Source organism: Phlebotomus papatasi, chromosome 1 (assembly GCF_024763615.1).
Source record: "Phlebotomus papatasi isolate M1 chromosome 1, Ppap_2.1, whole genome shotgun sequence".
Classification (NCBI taxonomy): domain Eukaryota; kingdom Metazoa; phylum Arthropoda; class Insecta; order Diptera; family Psychodidae; genus Phlebotomus; species Phlebotomus papatasi.
Genome location: NC_077222.1, coordinates 3,281,606 through 3,302,655, shown reverse-complemented (window position 1 = coordinate 3,302,655; position 21,050 = coordinate 3,281,606). Strand labels below are relative to the sequence as shown.

At 31.4% G+C, this 21,050-nt stretch overlaps 1 protein-coding gene across 2 annotated transcripts in view; it reads left to right on the top strand.

Moving 5' to 3' along the window:
- LOC129799936 (cytotoxic granule associated RNA binding protein TIA1) overlaps window positions 1–21,050 on the top strand; it is a 93,892-nt gene that overhangs the window by 41,221 nt on the left and 31,621 nt on the right. For both annotated transcript variants that reach the window (XM_055844235.1, XM_055844234.1), the window contains exon 4: window positions 12,690–12,792. In XM_055844235.1, the coding sequence (XP_055700210.1) occupies window positions 12,690–12,792 (103 nt within the window). The remainder of the gene's footprint in view (window positions 1–12,689; window positions 12,793–21,050) is intronic.

Sequence of the window (21,050 nt, the reverse complement as noted above, 5' to 3'; positions counted from 1 at the left end):
AAATCTGCGTATAGAAGAAAATTTTCTCATATAAGAAATTAAGATAGAAATCTAAAAGCAATTTATTTGGCTTATTTTCCATCGTTGAGAATTGAGCTATTTTCCGCTCAGAGGAAAAATCTACTTAACATTCATGATTAAATCATATACGTTTAACGAGGAAATCGATATAGAAAACCTCATCTCTATTGTATGCAGCATTTTCGCAAAATTTTCACAATATTTCTGTAAAATATCAAACTAATTTGCAAAATAAATACAAATTTGTCACTTGTATCAGCAATTCTTGTATGTAATGCTCTCAAATTCGGGCATTGGGGTTTGAACTGTCACCCGTATCACAGAAAAATTCGGGCGTAAATCTGTTTGAAATGCAACGATTAGACTGCTACTCCGGCTACTCCAATTAAAAAGTAACCCGATCTAACAAGAACAGAATTAGCGAGAACCTACTGTAAATGATATGCTTGTAATAGGGACTAATTACCAAAATATTTACTAGCCTCAAGGCTCAGATATCGTCAAAAAGTATCTTCACAGAGAAAAATTTTTAGTTAGAAAAAATTAAGAAACGTGGTTTTGAATCAAGAGTACAAGAATTTCAAACTATTTTCCCCTATAATTGAGATATTTTGCGCTTGAATTTCTCTAAAAGAGTATGATAGTTTAAAAAATAGAATAAATTGTGCTTAATAATAGGAGAACAGTGGGTTTGATTTTAGAGAATCGTAGTTTTAAACACTGATAGAGCATACAGAAGTTTTAAAGTTAGAAGGTCATGGTTTTGATTTTAGAGTATAGAGGTTTCGAGTTAAGACTATTTTGGTTTTGATCTTAGCGAAATCATCGTTTCGAAATAAGAGTATAGTGGTTTTGAATTCTATTATACTATTATGGTCTTGATTTTAGAGTATTGTGGTTTTGATTTTAGAAACTTACGGGTTTGATTTTAGAGTATCGTGGTTTTGATTTTAGAGTATCGTGGTTTGATTTTAGAGTATCGTGGTTTCGATTTTAGAGCGTTGTGGGTTTGATTTTAGAAACTTATGGTTTTGATTTTAGAAACTTTTGGTTTTGATTTTAGAGTATCATGGTTTTGATTTTAGAGTATCATGTGTTTTGATTTTAGAGTCTCATGGTTTTGATTTTAGAGTCTCATGGTTTTGATTTTAGAGTATCATGGTTTTGATTTTAGAGTATTATGGTTTTGATTTTAGAGTATCAGGGTTTTGATTTTAGAGTCCCATGGTTTTGATTTTAGAGTATTATGGTTTTGATTTTAGAGTATCGTGATTTTAGAGTCTTTTTTTTTTTATTGTGGTTTTGATTTTAGAGTCTCATGGTTTTGATTTTAGAGCATTGTGGTTTTGAAAAAACTTATTGATTTTGACTTTAGAAACTTATGGGTTTGATTTTAGAAGCTTATGGGTTTGATTTTAGAAACTCATGATTTTTTGATTTTAGAAATATTATGGTTTTGATTTTAGAGTATCACGGTTTTGATTTTAGAGTCTCATGGTTTTGATTTTGGAGTATCAGGGTTTTGATTTTAGAGTCTCATGGTTTTGATTTTAGAGTATTATGGTTTTGATTTTAGAGTATCGTCGTTTTGATTTTAGAAACTTATGGGTTTGATTTTAGAAACTTATGGTTTTGATTTTAGAGTATTATAGTTTTGATTTTAGAGTATCAGGGTTTTGATCTTAGAAAAACCATAATACTCTAAAATCAAAACCATAAGTTTCTAAAATCAAAACCTTGATACTCTAAAATCAAAACCATCATACTCTAAAATCTAAACCATAAGTTTCTAAAATCAAAACCACAATACTCTAAAATCAAAACCATGATACTCTAAAATCAAAACCATAATACTCAAAAACCAAAACCACAATACTCTAAATTCAAAACCATGATACTCTAAAATCAAAACTACAATACAAAACCATGATACTCTAAAATCAAAACCACGATACTCTAAAATCAAAACCATGATACTCTAAAATCAAAACCATAATACTCTAAAATCAAAACCATGAGTTTCTAAAATCAAAACCATGATACTCTAAAATCAAAACCACAATACTCTAAAATCAAACCCATAAGTTTCTAAAATCAAACCCATAAGTTTCTAAAATCAAACCCATAAGTTTCTAAAATCAAACCCATAAGTTTCTAAAATCAAACCCATAAGTTTCTAAAATCAAACCCATAAGTTTCTAAAAACAAAATCATAAGTTTCTAAAATCAAAACCATAATACTCTTAAATCAAAACCACAATACTCTGAATTCAAAACCATGATACACTGAAATCAAAACCATGATACTCTAAAATCAAAACCACGATACTCTAAAATCAAAACCATGATACTCTAAAATCAAAACCACGATACTCTAAAATCAAAACCACGATACTCTAAAATCAAAACCATGAGACTCTAAAATCAAAACCATAATACTCTAAAATCAAACCCATGAGTTTCTAAAATCAAAACCTTGATACTCTAGAATCAAAACCACAATACTCTAAATTCAAAACCATGATACTCTAAAATCAAAACCACAATACTCTAAAATCAAAACCACAATACTCTAAAATCAAAACCACAATACTCTAAAATCAAAACCATGATACTCTAAAATCAAAACCATAATACTCTAAAATCAAAACCATGATACTCTAAAATCAAAACCACGATACTCTAAAATCAAAACCATAATACTCTAAAATCAAAACCATAATACTCTAAAATCAAACCCATGAGTTTCTAAAATCAAAACCTTGATACTCTAAAATCAAAACCACAATACTCTAAATTCAAAACCATGATACTCTAAAATCAAAACCACAATACTCTAAAATCAAAACCACAATACTCTAAAATCAAAACCATGATACTCTAAAATCAAAACCACGATACTCTAAAATCAAAACCATGATACTCTAAAATCAAAACCATAATACTCTAAAATCAAAACCACGATACTCTAAAATCAAAACCACGATACTCTAAAATCAAAACCATAATACTCTAAAATCAAAACCATAATACTCTAAAATCAAACCCATGAGTTTCTAAAATCAAAACCTTGATACTCTAGAATCAAAACCACAATACTCTAAATTCAAAACCATGATACTCTAAAATCAAAACCACAATACTCTAAAATCAAAACCACAATACTCTAAAATCAAAACCACAATACTCTAAAATCAAAACCATGATACTCTAAAATCAAAACCATAATACTCTAAAATCAAAACCATGATACTCTAAAATCAAAACCACGATACTCTAAAATCAAAACCATAATACTCTAAAATCAAAACCATAATACTCTAAAATCAAACCCATGAGTTTCTAAAATCAAAACCTTGATACTCTAAAATCAAAACCACAATACTCTAAATTCAAAACCATGATACTCTAAAATCAAAACCACAATACTCTAAAATCAAAACCACAATACTCTAAAATCAAAACCATGATACTCTAAAATCAAAACCACGATACTCTAAAATCAAAACCATGATACTCTAAAATCAAAACCATAATACTCTAAAATCAAAACCACGATACACTAAAATCAAAACCACGATACTCTAAAATCAAAACCATAATACTCTAAAATCAAAACCATAATACTCTAAAATCAAACCCATGAGTTTCTAAAATCAAAACCTTGATACTCTAAAATCAAAACCACAATACTCTAAATTCAAAACCATGATACTCTAAAATCAAAACCACAATACTCTAAAATCAAAACCACAATACTCTAAAATCAAAACCACAATACTCTAAAATCAAAACCATGATACTCTAAAATCAAAACCATAATACTCTAAAATCAAAACCATGATACTCTAAAATCAAAACCACGATACTCTAAAATCAAAACCATAATACTCTAAAATCAAAACCATAATACTCTAAAATCAAACCCATGAGTTTCTAAAATCAAAACCTTGATACTCTAAAATCAAAACCACAATACTCTAAATTCAAAACCATGATACTCTAAAATCAAAACCACAATACTCTAAAATCAAAACCACAATACTCTAAAATCAAAACCATGATACTCTAAAATCAAAACCACGATACTCTAAAATCAAAACCATGATACTCTAAAATCAAAACCATAATACTCTAAAATCAAAACCACGATACACTAAAATCAAAACCACGATACTCTAAAATCAAAACCATAATACTCTAAAATCAAAACCATAATACTCTAAAATCAAACCCATGAGTTTCTAAAATCAAAACCTTGATACTCTAAAATCAAAACCACAATACTCTAAATTCAAAACCATGATACTCTAAAATCAAAACCACAATACTCTAAAATCAAAACCACAATACTCTAAAATCAAAACCACAATACTCTAAAATCAAAACCATGATACTCTAAAATCGAAACCACGATACTCTAAAATCAAAACCATGATACTCTAAAATCAAAACCATAATACTCTAAAATCAAAGCCATGAGTTTCTAAAATCAAAACCATGATACTCTAAAATCAAAACCATAAGTTTCTAAAATCAAAACCACAATACTCTAAAATCAAAAGCATAAGTTTCTAAAATCAAAACTACGATACTCTTAAATCAAAACCATGATATTCTAAAATCAAAACCACGATACTCTAAAATCAAAACCACGATACTCTAAAATCAAAACCATAATACTCTAAAATCAAAACCGTAATACTCTAAAATCAAACCCAGGAGTTTCTAAAATCAAAACCATGATACTCTAAAATCAAAACCATAAGTTTCTAAAATCAAAACCACAATGCTCTAAATTCAAAACCATGATACTCTAAAATCAAAACCACAATACTCTAAAATCAAAACCACAATACTCTAAAATCAAAACCACTATACTCTAAAATCAAAACCACAGTACTCTAAAATCAAAACCATGATACTCTAAAATCAAACCCATGAGTTTCTAAAATCAAAACCACAATACTCTAAATTCAAAACCATGATACTCTAAAATCAAAACCATAAGTTTCTAAAATCAAAACCACAATACTCTAAAATCAAAACCACAGTACTCTAAAATCAAAACCATGATACTCTAAAATCAAAACCATGAGTTTCTAAAATCAAAACCACAGTACTCTAAAATCAAAACCATGATACTCTTAAATCAAAACCATAATACTCTAAAATCAAACCCATGAGTTTCTAAAATCAAAACCATAATACTCTAAAATCAAAACCATAATACTCTAAAATCAAACCCATGAGTTTCTAAAATTAAAACCATAATACTCTAAAATCAAAACCATAATACTCTAAAATCAAACCCATGAGTTTCTAAAATTAAAACCATAATACTCTAAAATCAAAACCATAAGTTTCTAAAATCTAAACCACAATACTCTAAAATCAAAACCACAATGCTCTAAAATCAAAACCACGATACTCTAAAATCAAAACCACAATGCTGTAGAATCATCACCACAATAGTCTAAAATCAAATCCCCAATACTCTAAAAGAATTCAAAACCACAATAGACCAACATCAAAACCAATGTACTCTAAAAGCAAGACAATAATATTCTAAAATCAAAACCATATTAGTCTTAAATATTTCAGATTAAGCAACATACTTCAGTGGAGATGAATTCCGATTGGAAAAGTTTATATAAAAATATCGAAATAAGACAGACTATGAGAGGTTCTAAGCCTTGATACTCTAAAATCAAAACCATTATACTCTTAAATATTTCAGATTAAGCAACATACTTCAGTGGAGGTAAATTCCGATTGGCAAAGTTCATATAGAAAATTGAAATGAAAGATGCATATGAGAGTTTCATGGAAGTGAATACGCGCGCATCATATGCATCACGTGGAAAAAGGTAAAGAATGAAATATATAACATTCACAAAAAAACCCTCAAATTGCCTTGATTCAAAACCTCAGAATACTCTACTTTCAGAACCAGCAATACTCGACAATCTACACAGCAAACACTCCAAAATCAAAACCATGGTACTCTAAAATCAAAACCATGGTACCCTAAAATCAAAACCATGGTACTCTAAAATCAAAACCATGGTACCCTAAAATCAAAACCATGGTACTCTAAAATCAAAACCATGGTACTCTAAAATCAAAACCATGGTACCCTAAAATCAAAACCATGATACTCTAAAATCAAAACCATAAGTTTCTAAAATCAAAACCACAATACTCTAAAATCAAAACCATAAGTTTCTAAAATCAAACCCATAAGTTTCTAAAATCAAACCCATAAGTTTCTAAAATCAAACCCATGATACTCTAAAATCAAAACCATGGTACTCTAAAATCAAAACCATAAGTTTCTAAAATCAAAACCACAATACTCTAAAATCAAAACCATAAGTTTCTAAAATCAAACCCATAAGTTTCTAAAATCAAACCCATAAGTTTCTAAAATCAAAACCATAAGTTTCTAAAATTAAACCCATAAGTTTCTAAAATCAAAACCATAAGTTTCTAAAATCAAACCCATAAGTTTCTAAAATCAAACCCATACGTTTCTAAAATCAAACCCATAAGTTTCTAAAATCAAAACCATGATACTCTAAAATCAAACCCATAAGTTTCTAAAATCAAAACCACAATGCTCTAAAATCAAAACCACAATACTCTAAAATCAAAACCACGATATTCTAAAATCAAAACCATTTTTGCTACAAATTCAAAACTATTTTTCTCTAAATTTAAGAGTAAAAAAGTCTAAATTCAAAGCTACTGAATTTCAAAACCATAAGTCTCTAAAATTTAAGAAAATGCTCTTATAGAAATTTTTTCTTAATTTAAGCGAAATTTAAGAAAAAAATTGCTTGGAGCAAAATCGAACCCTTAGTTAGAGTATTTTTTTCTTGAATTTAGAGGGTAATTTTTCTCTGTGTTAGATTAGAAGAGAAGAAATGTAAACCTGAGTTCATTAAGTTTAGCTGAGACACATACAGTGGACTCTCCCAAAATCGGGCATATAGAACCGAAATGTCACCCGAATTATGGAAAAATTCGGGTGTGAAATACTTTGAAATTCAACGATTTTTTGTTCATCTGCATGCACATATTAAGTTTACAGACTTATAATTATTGCAGATTTCATGAGAACCCCTAAATAATGCGAAATCACATCATAACTAAGTCAAACAATGACAAATTTTAGGATATTTGCTTCATTCGATAATCTTAATCAAAAACAGACTTTTTTCGAATTTAACTGCCGCCCGATCTTAAAAGAGCCGAATTAGCGAGAGTCTACTGTACTATATTTAAGTTTAGCTGAGACACTATTCAGTAGTCTATGCAACTGCGAATATGAGAAAGTGCCTATACTTTGCACGGTTCCAAGCTTTATAATGGCAAAATTTTTCCTAGCTTTTTCAATAAATGGGACTCATCCCACTCATATTTTAAAAACTAGGAGAAAGTGTCCTCTTTTAAAATTTATCATGGAGTCTCATTTATTTAGAAACACAGGAGAAAAATAGTAATTATAAAGCTTGGGACCATGTAAAGCATGGGCACTTTCCTCTATATTTATTTTTCGATTGTAGAAAGCACAAAATCTATGATAAAATTAATTAAATAAAACGAAGATGTATTATAAGCTTTTAGCAATGTTTAACAATTAACTTGTTTGTGTCTCAGCTAATTGATTTTCGTCTTTTGACAGATAATATTGTAGAACTCAATTTCTTTATAAGAATTGCAACGGTCGTAATTTAAAGTCTCGAAAGTTTTCTTCTCGCGAGAAAAAGATCGTTAGAGGGTGTTCGCGAAGTGAAAGATCAGGGGTGACATGCTAACATTTTTTCGATAGTTTGGACTGTCGATTCTGAAAAATTAAAATGATAACTGCACATTTTGTAGCTAAAATATAAATATTAAAATGGTGCAATAAATGGTCCAATAATGTTTAAAACTCTGTCACTATGGATTCGATAGTATCGAAGAGTTATCATTCCATATCAGTTTTGATCCGATCTGTAAAACGGGAGCTTCGAGCCCAGTATTCTGTTCTCTGAAAACTGAATAATTGGTTATCTTAAAACCCAGAACAACAACCTATCGTTACCTTTATGGGTAATCCTCGTGTAATTTTACAATTGCTAGTATGGAACTCTATAAAAGCGAAGATGACACAATGATCGTCAAAAATTTGCAATAAATCAGCGAAGACGCAAACCATTTAACCTTTAGCCATTATTGTTCTTTTTTTAGCAGAACTTCTTTTTTAATCAAATTCCTGCTAAGATTTTTCGCTTATTAATTGAAATAAAGTCCTCCACTAAATTTTGTAATTCAAAATCCTTCTAAAAATTTTATTATCGATCTAAAAGGATGTTTAAAAAATGCAATTGTGGAGAGGATTGTAACTAAAATGGTATATGTTTCAGCTTAAAGTAAAAAATAGGTGTTACATTTTTCCACGGTGTTTTATATACTTATATTATTTTTTACTTTTTTTTAGAGAATTAAAAAAAATGAAATTGCAAATATTTCCAAAATGAATTTAAAAAAAACAATGATTGAAAAAAAAAACGTTTGAATTTTCATAAAACGCTTAAAGTTTAAATCGTTCAAAATTCGAGTTTAGATGAATTTGACAGTTAAAAATAATTTTGATTAGAAACTTCAACTTCGAAATTAAACTCCCCATTAAGCTTTAGCTTTTATAAGACTTCCTTATTCGAAAGCTCCGTATGAATATTTTCGAAAGTATGATTACTTAGCTATTTGAAATCATGTCCCGGTCAAAATCCGTAAAGCATAAATCCCGAAAGCCAAAATCCCGAATGTCAATATCGCGAACGCCGAAATACCAAAAGTCAAAAATGCAGATGGGACCAAAATTTCTGGTAGGTAAAACCGACGATGAGACTTCTAATCTGCTATTTAATCCAAAATTAAAACACTCAAGTTTCCAGAGCTTTTAACACTGTATCGTAGCTTTTACAGTGCTTCTTGGTTAGTCTATTATTTTAGATATTGTCACTATTTTGTCTAATTTTGTACTTATAAGATTTGGAAAACAGTTGGGAGCTATTTATGAAAAATGGCAAGATTACTCCTGCCAATATTTTTGTCTTTTCTCTGTCTTTTCGAGTATTAAGCCGTTTTGCATGGAAAGGACAGACAAATATTTATTATTGTTAGTCATAATTTTGTGATTTTTCCACTAATAGCTCTCAACAGTTTTCCAAATCTGATGAGTGAGAAAATTAGACAAAATAGTGACAATATTCAAAATGGTAGACTAACCAAGAACCACTCAAGAAGACACGATACAGTGTCGAAAGCTCTGGAAACTTGGATGTTTCAATTTTGGTTTAAACCACCTCACCGACGCTCACCGGAAAGATAATTTTGTCCTGAAATAGCAGGATGGGTCAGAAATCGCGAAAGTTAAAAAGCGAATGTGGAAATCGCGAAAGGATCACAATTCCGAAAGCCTGAATCTCAATTGCCGAAATCCCGAAAGGTAAAAACCGGAAAGTCAATATGTCGAAATCTTCAAAATGCCATATCTACTCCCACGATTGCATTCGCGGTCTGTAGAGGCAAAGGAAAATTTTCTGTCTTTTGAGAAACTGTTGCACACATTATCCTGCATATAATTTCGGTTTTTCAGGATTTTAACTACCATCACATAGAATCGTATGCCTTCTTGTTTTTTAAGATAGATATCCCATCGTTTCAACATTCTAAAATTGCCATCATTAGGCATATATAATTAAGGAAGTCCTGGAGGGGAATTCTGTAATGCTCTGGCAATGCCATATGACAAATTGGGTTCGAATCTTAGGAGAGCTTTTTCGAAAATGCGATTCTGTAGCCGTGACATTGCCATTTGAGCTCATGTGGCATTGTCAGAAGTCACATATTTGAGATTTCTGGCAATTCAAATGATAATGAATATTGTTAAACAAATCAACCAAGACGTACTGTATTTTCATAAAATTATCCATTAAAGGGGTTTCATTAAAAATTCAATGAATTGCATTTTCGAACTCACGTGTGACAATGCCAAGAAAATTATAGAATTCCCCTTCTGACCGAATTTTTATTTTAGCCGAGACACACTCAGGGTGATTATAACAGATAGTACAGTAAGTTTATCTCAAGAACGAACCACTAAGCCAAATTTTCGAAGACTTCTCAGTATGCAAAGCTGGTACATTTCGAAATAGTGAAAATGACTTAATGAATTATATCTCTGGTTTGAAGATAATCTAATAGTCAATTGTAGATTAAACTATATTTAAATAAAAGCTTTTCAGCACAGAGAATGTAAATTTGTGCTCTCATCAAGTATAGTTGAGAGACTTTAATTTACAAATAAAATTGTGTTACTCTTCATAAACAGCAAAAGCATGTTTAACCACAATGCCAGCTTTTGCAAATTAATTCCTCTCTGGCAAAATGTCTTCATGGTGAAAAATCATTTCTCATTTGGTGTTTAAACTGAATAAAGATGTTGAGTAGAGGTAGCATGTATGTTTGAGGGAAAATGAGAAGCAAGTTTTGCTACAGTGAATGTAATTCCCATAAATTTATTTAACTTTACATTGCACCGTGAAATTGACTGAACAGTGAAACACCCTGTTTTTCCACAGAATGGTATAAAAGTCTCAAAATATTGAGAGAGAGAGAAAAGCCAAAGGTCTGGGGTTGGATTTAGAGACACGATATGTAAACATGGAGAATATTTTTCATCTCTTCTCCCTGGCTTTTCTTTTTTTTTGCCTGTCCCCAAAGTACAAACATTTTGGGCGAATATTGTAAGACTTGTTGATCGAATTCTCGTCTTTTCTTTTGCCACGGAAGTTAATACAAGCAGAAAAAGTGCTAAACCCGCGAGAAAGTCCACGACAAGTAATTTGGAGAGAGCTTTCAGCAACTTCCTTTTTTGCCTTCCTCCAGGCTTTGACTCCCGATACTTGGGCGTTTCTGCTAAAAGCCCATTAGTCACCCTTCATATAATATGAATTACCATTCATTTTTGGTATTGAATACATTTACTGTGTTTTTTTTTCTACTCATTAATAAATAAAATGGATTTTCAACATGAAATGTAATGTTAGTAAGAATATTTCCATGTGCGCTGAAAGGTTCATTTATTAATTCAAATATTTGATTAGAACTTTTGACTAAGTGAAAATTGCAAAATATTCTACAGAAGCCTGAATTTAAACGAGGGTATTTTGACTTTAAGTCACCTATTCGTAATTAAAACTGTATTTCCGTACATAAAATTGCTTCTGAAAAGCTTTATATTTGAAATATTTTCATAAATCTCTGCTATTTGGAATTAGATTTTAATCAGTCACAATGGACAGGGATAATTAAAAGGGTAAAACAATGGCCATAAGATGGGTTTTATATCAAAAGTTAAATAATCATTTTCTCCTCATTCTGAAATTTTCATGACCAGTTATACTACATTATTATGTTAGTCTGTTATTTAATTTTAATATCAGATATTAAAAACCCTAACAATTATTTCAGTTTTGAAATAAAATCTAAGGAAGATGTGCCAGAGTTTTCATTTTAGCCAAGACACATTTGGGGGGATTATAACAGACAAGGGGATTTTATTTCCGGAGGCAGCCAAAATCTCGAAAGCTAAAATCCCAAAAAGGCTAAAATCCCGAAAGCCAAAATCCCGAAAGCCAAAATCCTGAAAGGGCCAAATTCCCGAAAGTCAAAATCCAGAAAGGGACAAATTCCCTAAAGCCTAAATCCCGAAAGGGCCAAAATCCTGAAAGTCAAAATCCCAAATGGGCCAAATTCCCGAAAGCCAAAATCCCGAAAAGGCCAAATTCTCGAAAGAAAAAATCCCGAAAGGGCCAAATTCCCGAAAGCCAATATCCCGAAAGGACCAAAAATTTCCTAAAGCCAAAATCTCGAAAGGGCCAAAATCCTGAAAGTCAAATCCCGAAAGGGCTAAATTCCCTAAAGCCAAATCCCGAAAGGGCCAAATTCCCTAAAGCCAAAATCCCGAAAGGGCCAAATTCTCGAAAGCCAAAATCCCGAAAGGGCGAATAAAGCCAAAATCGCGAAAGCCAAAATCCCGAATGTTCAAAATCTTGAAAGGGATAAATTCATGAAAAAATTCATTCAATTTATATGGAGGATAATGTGTAGAATAATTTCCCAAAACACAGAAAATTTCTCGTTAGACACAGCTCTTATTCGAAAGCATGGACAGTGTTAACCGAAACTTTTCCAAAATCAAAAAAATAAAAAAAAAACGTTTTTTTTTGGCTATTTTGCTCTGTTTACATAAAGCAACGTAAATAAATTGGTTAGAAGTTTGTGAAAAGGATGTTTTTCCCACATTTAATAAAATGTCTTCATGCTTTTGATAAGCTTTTACCAGGAAACGTGTCATTTTTTTTTTGTAGAGCACCACTCTTGCGGCAATCTTACGAACTTGAGATATTCAAAGGTGTTGTAAATATTTTTTCAAGTTCTTAAAACGTCTGGATTAAACAATAAGTTTGTTAGCAGCAACAAAGCGACTTATATTTAAAACGCGGAACGAAATTGAAATTATTATTTCTGTAATAAAACTAAGGATGCATTTTTTATCATGTTTTATAATTGTACAAACAACTGAAAAATTTAATTCTTTTCAAAACTTTTAGGAGGCTGAAAGTGCTATAACAGCAATGAATGGTCAATGGATTGGCTCACGATCGATTAGAACAAATTGGGCAACAAGGAAACCGCCCACGAATAAAGCTGATCGTAAGTATGCAAGAAACGTTTAGACCAAAAAAAATAAGAAAAAAAAACTAAATACTATTTGCAAGACATTAATAGAATATGAAGACAAATTGTCTCCCTTATTTACCGACCTTTCTGTTTTGGTATCAACAAGACTTTTTTCTTATGATTTTTTTTCTGTGTGGTCTTTCAAAGCTAAATAAGTTCTGTGATAAGTTTCTGTGAAAATTCCGAAAAGAGACAAGAAAATGTCCCATTGTGCAACGTGTTTTAATTGATTGCCTTGTCTTTGTCACCTTCAGAATTAAGAATGGATTAAAAGTGTGCCTCGAGCTTTTCTCTTCAATATGTAATAACAAATAATCCCTTCAAAAAAATGCAAGACACAATATTATTTAAAATAAATATTTTTCTTCACTGCGTGGACAAGAGCATAAGATTATTATTAAAAGCAAGAGCAGAAATTATGGACAGAAGTCAATCAACTGAGCTTTTTTTCCCAAACAAGAACAGCAGAATATTATTCTATATGAGATAGAATTAATATAAATTCAGTTTTGTGAGAAAATATCCCCCAAAGAGCGAAGACAGTATTAAGAAAAAAATATAGGGGACTACCATCAGATTCAGAGATACATAATATTAATTTTAGCACAGCTACAGATTGACACAAACTTTGTTTTGTTGGTATATTTTGCACGGAGGTTGTTTTGAACTTCTTGAAAAAGTTACACCCAAAAATATTTTAGGCCACGCCTTCTTCATGAGCTATAGCTAACTTAAGTTAAAGTTTTTGTATTCTCAGTGTTAAATAAGAAGATTTAATGTAATCTTGGAAAATCACCAAAGCCACAAATTCGATCTTAGGTGGGGCTTTAACTTTTCCACATACTGAAAAATAGACCACGCCCCAAACTTGTCTAAATTGTTATAATTGCTAAAAATTGCTATAAATGAGATGCAATAGTGATGCTGTAATTAAAGTCCAAAATTCTAAACAGAATATATTGTGAATTTTAAGTTTTCTTTCACTGTTGCAGATTAGCGAAAAAGATCAGTAGGGGAATTCTGTAACGATGACAATGTCATATATGCCATACTTTTATGGCAAATACATTATCAGAGCAACATTAAAGCCGAGAGAGCATCGAATGGCCATTCCTAGGAGCTCCATGAAGCTCTCCGTAACTTATATGAATCTCATTTTCGATTAATTCACCTGCATTTATCACGTAAAAAATTTTGAATATGTCATATGACATTGTCATACTGTTACAGAATTCCCCTACAAAGAGTTTCTCTCTTTTCTGTTTATCCATTTGAAAACGTTGAGAAAATCTAAATATTCAGAATTAGTTTCTGTTCAAAATAACCTTTTTGAATCCTATATAATATTTTTCAAACCCTTTCTTATAAATTTAACAATCTTACAAGGTATCAGACGAAACTGTAGGCTGGGCAGGGATAATGCGATCAAGTGGGCTAGTTTCATGATTCACTATTCCACCCTTAACAAACTTAAATCGTTTCTAGCAATAATTTTACGATTTCTCCAGAATTATTTGGTAAGAATAAATTCAAATTATTTCAGAAAGAATAAGAAAATCGTTTAATAGATTAAAAAGAAGAGTTTACTATTTTTTTACTAGCCTAAAATTGATATTTTACAGCCAAATGTTCATTTTGTGTCTTTTTAAAATATTGTGGTCGATCTATATTTCCATTTGCTTCCCAAAGTAAGAAAATACTGCACAATTTGCCTAAATTTAACACAATTTCTTTTGAAATAGATGCCTTTTGGGGGGCGTGGTCTATTTTTAAAAATGCAGAATTTTCCGTCGAATATTCTGCGCAAAAATGATGAGGAGAATTTTATTTGCCCCCAGGTATAGGGGGAAGTGAGGCACCTTTGAATGTGGGGCACCTTTGAAATTGGGATTTTCTCGTATTGTAAAATAAAATTGAGCCTTATCATGATATAATTTAGCTCCACAAACAAATTGAGAAGCTAAATTAGATTATGATATCGTTTTTTTTTTGGAAAAAATCATTATTTCCAAGAATCTAGTGATAAACCTATATTAGCTTATTGTACGTGAGATTCTTAACTTGAGCAAATTCGGATTGTATGCAAATTCGATTTGGAACTAAAGATGAGAAATGTTATACAGCAATTTGTAATCAAATTTCTGAAAAATTGCAATTTTTTTATTTAAATCAAAATATCTAGGATGTAACAGAAAGATGATAGTGAAATATAGAACAGAATCTCCTCTATACTTTTGTCCCAAAACCTGATCTTAACGATTGCTCGGTAGCCGGGATAATTCAATTTTTGTTTTGCAACACTTTTTTGACCACAGCGGACATATGATGAACTACGACAATATCAAAGAATGATTGTATTTTGTAAGAATTTTTTTTAAACCTTCATTTTAAATAGCGTAGTCGAGTAAAAGCGGTCATATCATCAGCATATGTGTACTTTAGCAGCGTTATTGTGGGATTTTTTTTTACACTAAATCGACAAAATCGGACATATGGTATAATCTGAGCTAAAAATTTATGTTTGGACGGAATATAGACATGTCTTCTACAATTATGCCGAAGTAATAATCAAAATCGGTTGAGCAAGGGTCGAGGTAATTGAGTTTAAGTAATATGAAAATTGGGTTTTCGACTGTGGCGCCTCTGGCGTTGGTCCTGCAAAGTTCAAATGTTCTAGTCCAAATGCCCTCTACAATTATACCGAAGTAACCATTAAGATCGGTTAAGTACGTGTCGAGATAATTGAGGTTATGTTATATGAAAATTGGTTTTCCGACTCTGGCGTCCCTAGCGTTGGTCCTAGAGTTCAAATGTGTCAGAAAGTTGTAGCGCTCTACGAGACCTTTAATTTGTGTCCTCACTCGTCAAAATCGGTCAAATAGAACCAGAGTTCTATATTGCAACCACAACGAACCCCAGCCTCTTGTGGTTCTCACATTATTTTCACTTGCCAAAGAAAGTTTTCCCTTCATAATTAGGAAAAAGATTGGAGCAGATTTAGCAGTATTTTGTTCAAAATAGTCAGTAAAAATGGAAATTGATAGGTTAAGTGAAAATTCAGGTGGTAATTTTTGCTGAACAAAGTGGATTATGTTTACTTACTAAAATTCAATTTTTTATTAACGTTTTTGAATTTTTAATAACCAATTTGAATTTTCACCTGCCGAATTTCCTAATTTACTGACCAAAAATATTTTTTCTTAGACAAAATACCATTCAGTTTATTTTTATGCCCAACGCACAATAACTTTTGTTTTGAAAACATGTTTTTGACAATTCAATAAGAGTGAATGAAACCGAGATCTAGTTATCTCGCTCTCTCTCATATGAAATTTTGAAAACATATTTACAAATAAAAATTATTGTGTGCTGGGCATAATACTAATATCGTATAATTTGTTTATAAAAGAAAACATTTTAAGGGGGCGTGGTCTAATTTTTTAAGGGACATAACCCATTGTGATCTGTTCAAAATCGAATTTGTGGATGTGGTGACTTACCGTAGCTTCGCATTATCTTCTTATTGAACATTGAAAAGTGAAAAGCAATGAACCATGTAGCTATGAGTCCGAAAGGGGCGTGGCCTAAAATTATTTTTAAGTGGAACTCTCTCAGGAAGTCCAAAACTAGCTCCCTGTAAAATATGGGATTTAAAACAAGAGTTATGTCAATCTGTAGGAGTCTCTTAGTTTTCTTTTTAATTTTTAAGTGCAAACCCCATAGAAATTGTGTTAAGATCCGTACAAACTTTATATACTTTCACCTTGTTTGTTCTCCGAGTTTTCTTTTTTGTTTTGTTGTAACTTTTCTAGTATAATTTTCATGTTGTTTAATGAATTGAGGTGATTCAATTATTGTCTCTACTTGCCCGTCTTTTTTTTTCATTGATACCCGTGTGGATTTAACAGGTGCTTCCACCCCACAATGACACTCAAAACTCAAAACATGCTCTCACATTAAAGACCGGCGGGTGTGTGTGATCTTCGAGACAGTGTGGCCAGAAGCTTCCACCCTCTTCTTCTTCTTCTACTTTCACCATTAAAGAAAACAGGGACAAATGGTGTGTCGCCAGCATTTTGTGTCTCTCTGTGTGTACTTTTTTTCTTTAGAACAAATTGTTGCGCCCAATTATCCATATTATTTCGTTTTTTTTCTACTTTTTCTTTTCTTTTCTTTTTGGAAAAATGACAAATTATTTTTAAACGTATATTAATTGTGTGCGTCACATTATTCAACTTAAAAAAAAACAAGCAAGACAAAATATTACCAGTGATGAAAAACATCTCAAGAAGATGATTAAAATTATCTTTCACGTAGAAAGTAATTTTTCTTCCTTGTCTCTCGTTACATTTGTTGCCAGTTTTATCATTTCTCTTATACACACTTCTTTCGCGAATTATCATTCTTACATAATTTTTCTTTTGGCTCAATCACCCATTTAATTTACTTCAACTCAGTAATATTTGCAGGTTTCAAAACAAAAAACGGACAGAGCATAGTACTTTTTAGGCCAGTGGAATATCAATGGGGTAGGGAATGTCCCTTAATCCAAATTCAAATAGTCCTTTATGGGGAAAATTCAAAGTTTCATTCCATATCCGGTGCAGTTTTGCCGAAGAAAAAGTCTATAATAAATTGTAGTTTCTACAAAAGCGATTAATTGATTTTACTATCTGATATTTTTCAATCGTACACACAGAAAAAATAGATGGTATTTTCTACAAAAGTGTTAATTTTTTAATCAAATTTTTATTTCCTGAAATTCTATTGAAAATATCATACAGTAAAGTTCTTCAAATACGAACTCTTGAAATTCGAATGAAGATTGAATTCAATATGTTTTAGAGGTTATGTGAAAAAAGGTTATGTAAAATTCCTCAAATTCGATCTGCGAAGTAGAATCTTTATTCTTTGTTGCTTCCGGAATATTGCCGCAAAAGGAAATACGTCACAAAAAAAAATATTTTGAGAAATTATCCACGCTTGAGCTTCTAGAAAAGGAAAGAATATCTTTTGAAACATAGTGTCAACGAAAACAATGATATTTATATTGGAAAATCAACAAAAGAGAACTGGAAAATTCAAAATGATGTCAAAAACTGAAATAAACATGAATAGAATTTAATATGACGGCAATTGTTTGGAAATTACATTCGAATTTGACTGTAATTCGAATGAAAGGAAAAATTGCAGATAGTTCTGTAAAAGTAGTACCTAGACTGAGTAATAAAGAGGCTGCGATTAACATTTTTTCGTCATTACTTTAACATTTTTTGGGTGTAAAAATATGTCAACATTTTTTAATGTTAATTTTACACCTTTTAAAGGTAAAATCAACATGAAAGAAGGGTAACTTTAATCCATAATACACCTAAAATGGGTAATATTTACACCGTTTTCGGATCAATAATGCAGGGTAAAATTAACATTTCCGGAATGTTATTTTAACTTTTTCGGATTTCTCTCAGTGTACAAGATCATTCACATTTTTCGAAGAAATATTACAAAATAATATCTAAAATGAAGATTGTTATCTAAAACCAAGAGAAAAATTAACAAAGCCTTCAATGTTTAAAAGTATAATGATACTGACGAATATCATTCACATATAGCGAAATTTTATAGTACTACTTTTCGAACTGTCAGTGGAATAATTTCGAACTGTCAGGAAAAAACCTCTTGCCTCATAGAGCAAGTCAAGTAAAATTTAGAAATAGATACGCTGCTCAGAAGAATTGTAGTTTTGGTCTTTTAAAAAATTTCAAAAAGGTATGTATATTTTAAAATATAAAAACAAAAATGGTCAGGGCCCTCTCGACATTTCATTTTTCCATACGTTTTTGCATAGAGGCACTGAAGACTATTGGAAAGTTTTTTCCTAAAGAGAATTGATTTATCAGTCTGATATATTTCGAAATTGTGCATTAAAAGCTATCTAAAAATACATATTTCATAATGTTCGCCGAAATAAAACAAGAACTGCGAGCAAATTTGTTTAAGTCGCGGTGCAATATCTGCAAAATTTTTACAAGGTTTTCCTTGTGAAAAGTGAAAACTAGCTTCACTTTTTATTAGGCTTAATGGGCCCCTGTAAATGGCAAAGCGTCCTAGCTTTCTGGCTTTTATAAAAACTTTACGAAATCGAAAAATGGCTAGGAAATGAATATTTTAGAATGCTTTGGCATGGGTAGAGCGGTCTTCAGACTAGAGGTTTAGCCTAGATTCCGAAGGTCGCAAAATCCTAAATAACGAGCAATTTTATTGCTTTTTGAGATCGTAATAAGTTATTTATCTTCAATAATCCTATCCTGAATTAAATTTCTCAAAAAACTGTGATTGATAAGAAAGTGGAGTAATTAATTCATATGGATAGGCCTTAGGTCTGAAGCCTGTATAACAAGCATACGGACAAATATAAAAGTATATTCGAGAAATGTAAACCATTTACGGGAACTTTACAAAGTCATTGCCTATTAAAACTATTGCAACCAAGTTGAAAATTTCAAGACGTTTCCAAAAAATCCAAATTTAAGCAATTCTGTTGAACATTGAACCCTCTAGGGTGGTTGCTCTTTGACTTTCGAAAATTTGAAATGGCGATTTTTCCGATCATAGGAGTCTTGGATTGAAATATTCACATGAACTAGGTACATATATAGCATATCCGAAAATGAATGAAATCGCTACGGCCAATTTTGACATATACCGGAAAATATTATTATGGAGAAGATTAGTTATTATTAATTGTATCTAGGTATTTGTACAATGTAATCATGTTATATTGTTGTTCTATCCCGTGTTGTAAAAAACTGCTAAGTCCATTGTAGACCACCTAGGAGCACCTTTTGCGCAGTGTGGATGCTTCTTCCATGCTCCTGGAGTTGTTAGGCACAGGCGGTGCATTTGTATTACGTTATATCACATTGAAGATGTCTTTATCTAAACCAGAGGTATGCAAGAACCGTTGAAACCGAATAAACGTCAACATAAGTTTGCTCAGGTAGCGTTTTGACCATTGACGAACAGCTTTATTTGACGTTTTTTCTGTTTCAAACGGTTCTTGCACACCTCTGAAAACATTCAGATCTTTGCACCGGACGAGACTCGAACTCACAACTTTGAGAGCCGAGTCAGAGATCTTATCCGCTCAAGACCCAACGGTCTTGCCTATTGCGCCACTAAAATTCCCGAGGGGATTGGTGAGGAGGGTGGGGGTAGTTTCGGTAAAATAACTAATTAGAGGATTTTTTTTAAAGAGAGGGGTCACGTAAGACGAAAACTCAATATCTTTCACCGTATAAACTCCAGAACGCTGATAACTTGAAAGTTTGAGTTCGAATAGTTGAAGAATAGCAAGAATCGGTTTCGAAATATAATGTTTCTGTAGAAAAACGGGGTAAAGGGAATTTAATTCTCTAAAAGTGTCTCAGCTAAGAAAAGTCATAGTAAAAAGCTGTTAAAAGAAAAGAAGCTTTTCTCATTCAGTAATAAAATTCCCGATTTGAGCGCGTTCTTCCGTTGAGGTTTTTTCTGTACCGATTCGAAGGTTTCTCAAATAGAACTTACCTAAAAACCTGTTGGAAGTTCGAACATTTAAACCGACGAGCTTTGCAAAAGTTTGCAAACTGTTGACATTGTTGACGATTAAGTGTCAAGAACACCGACATTCGAAATGGCAGAACAATCAGTACGTGAAGTTGCACTTTAAGCTTCCAGCAGATTTTCGAATGCATTGAGCTTGGCTTTGGAGTAGCTTTTTCTCTATGAAAGGTTAATATTAAACGGAGCAAACTCTGTTTATTCACAGGTGAAGTTTTACTCTTTAAAAGCTTTAAAAAGTGTCTTGGATAAAGGCGTCTACACATTGGGAGCAATTTTCGTCAAAAATTGCGTTTTTGACAGAAATTTGACGTTTCCCCCTACAACGCTGCAGGGAATTTCCTTCAAAAAAGCAATTTTTGACAAAAATTGCTCCCAATGTGTAGAGGCCATGAAAGAGTAAATTGAACTCTATTTGCACAAAATGTAGTTGACGTTAAAAGAATTTAAGCTCATTTTCGAATTTTCAAACTAAACTTTCGCACAATATTGGAAAAATTTATGAAATATTACGCTAAGAAATAGTTAAATAAAGTAATTGAGTGATTTTAAGTGGGACTATAATGGAATTGTAGTATTATGAGCCTTTAGATATTTCGAAACCAATCTTCGAATGCTTATTCTCTTGGGAA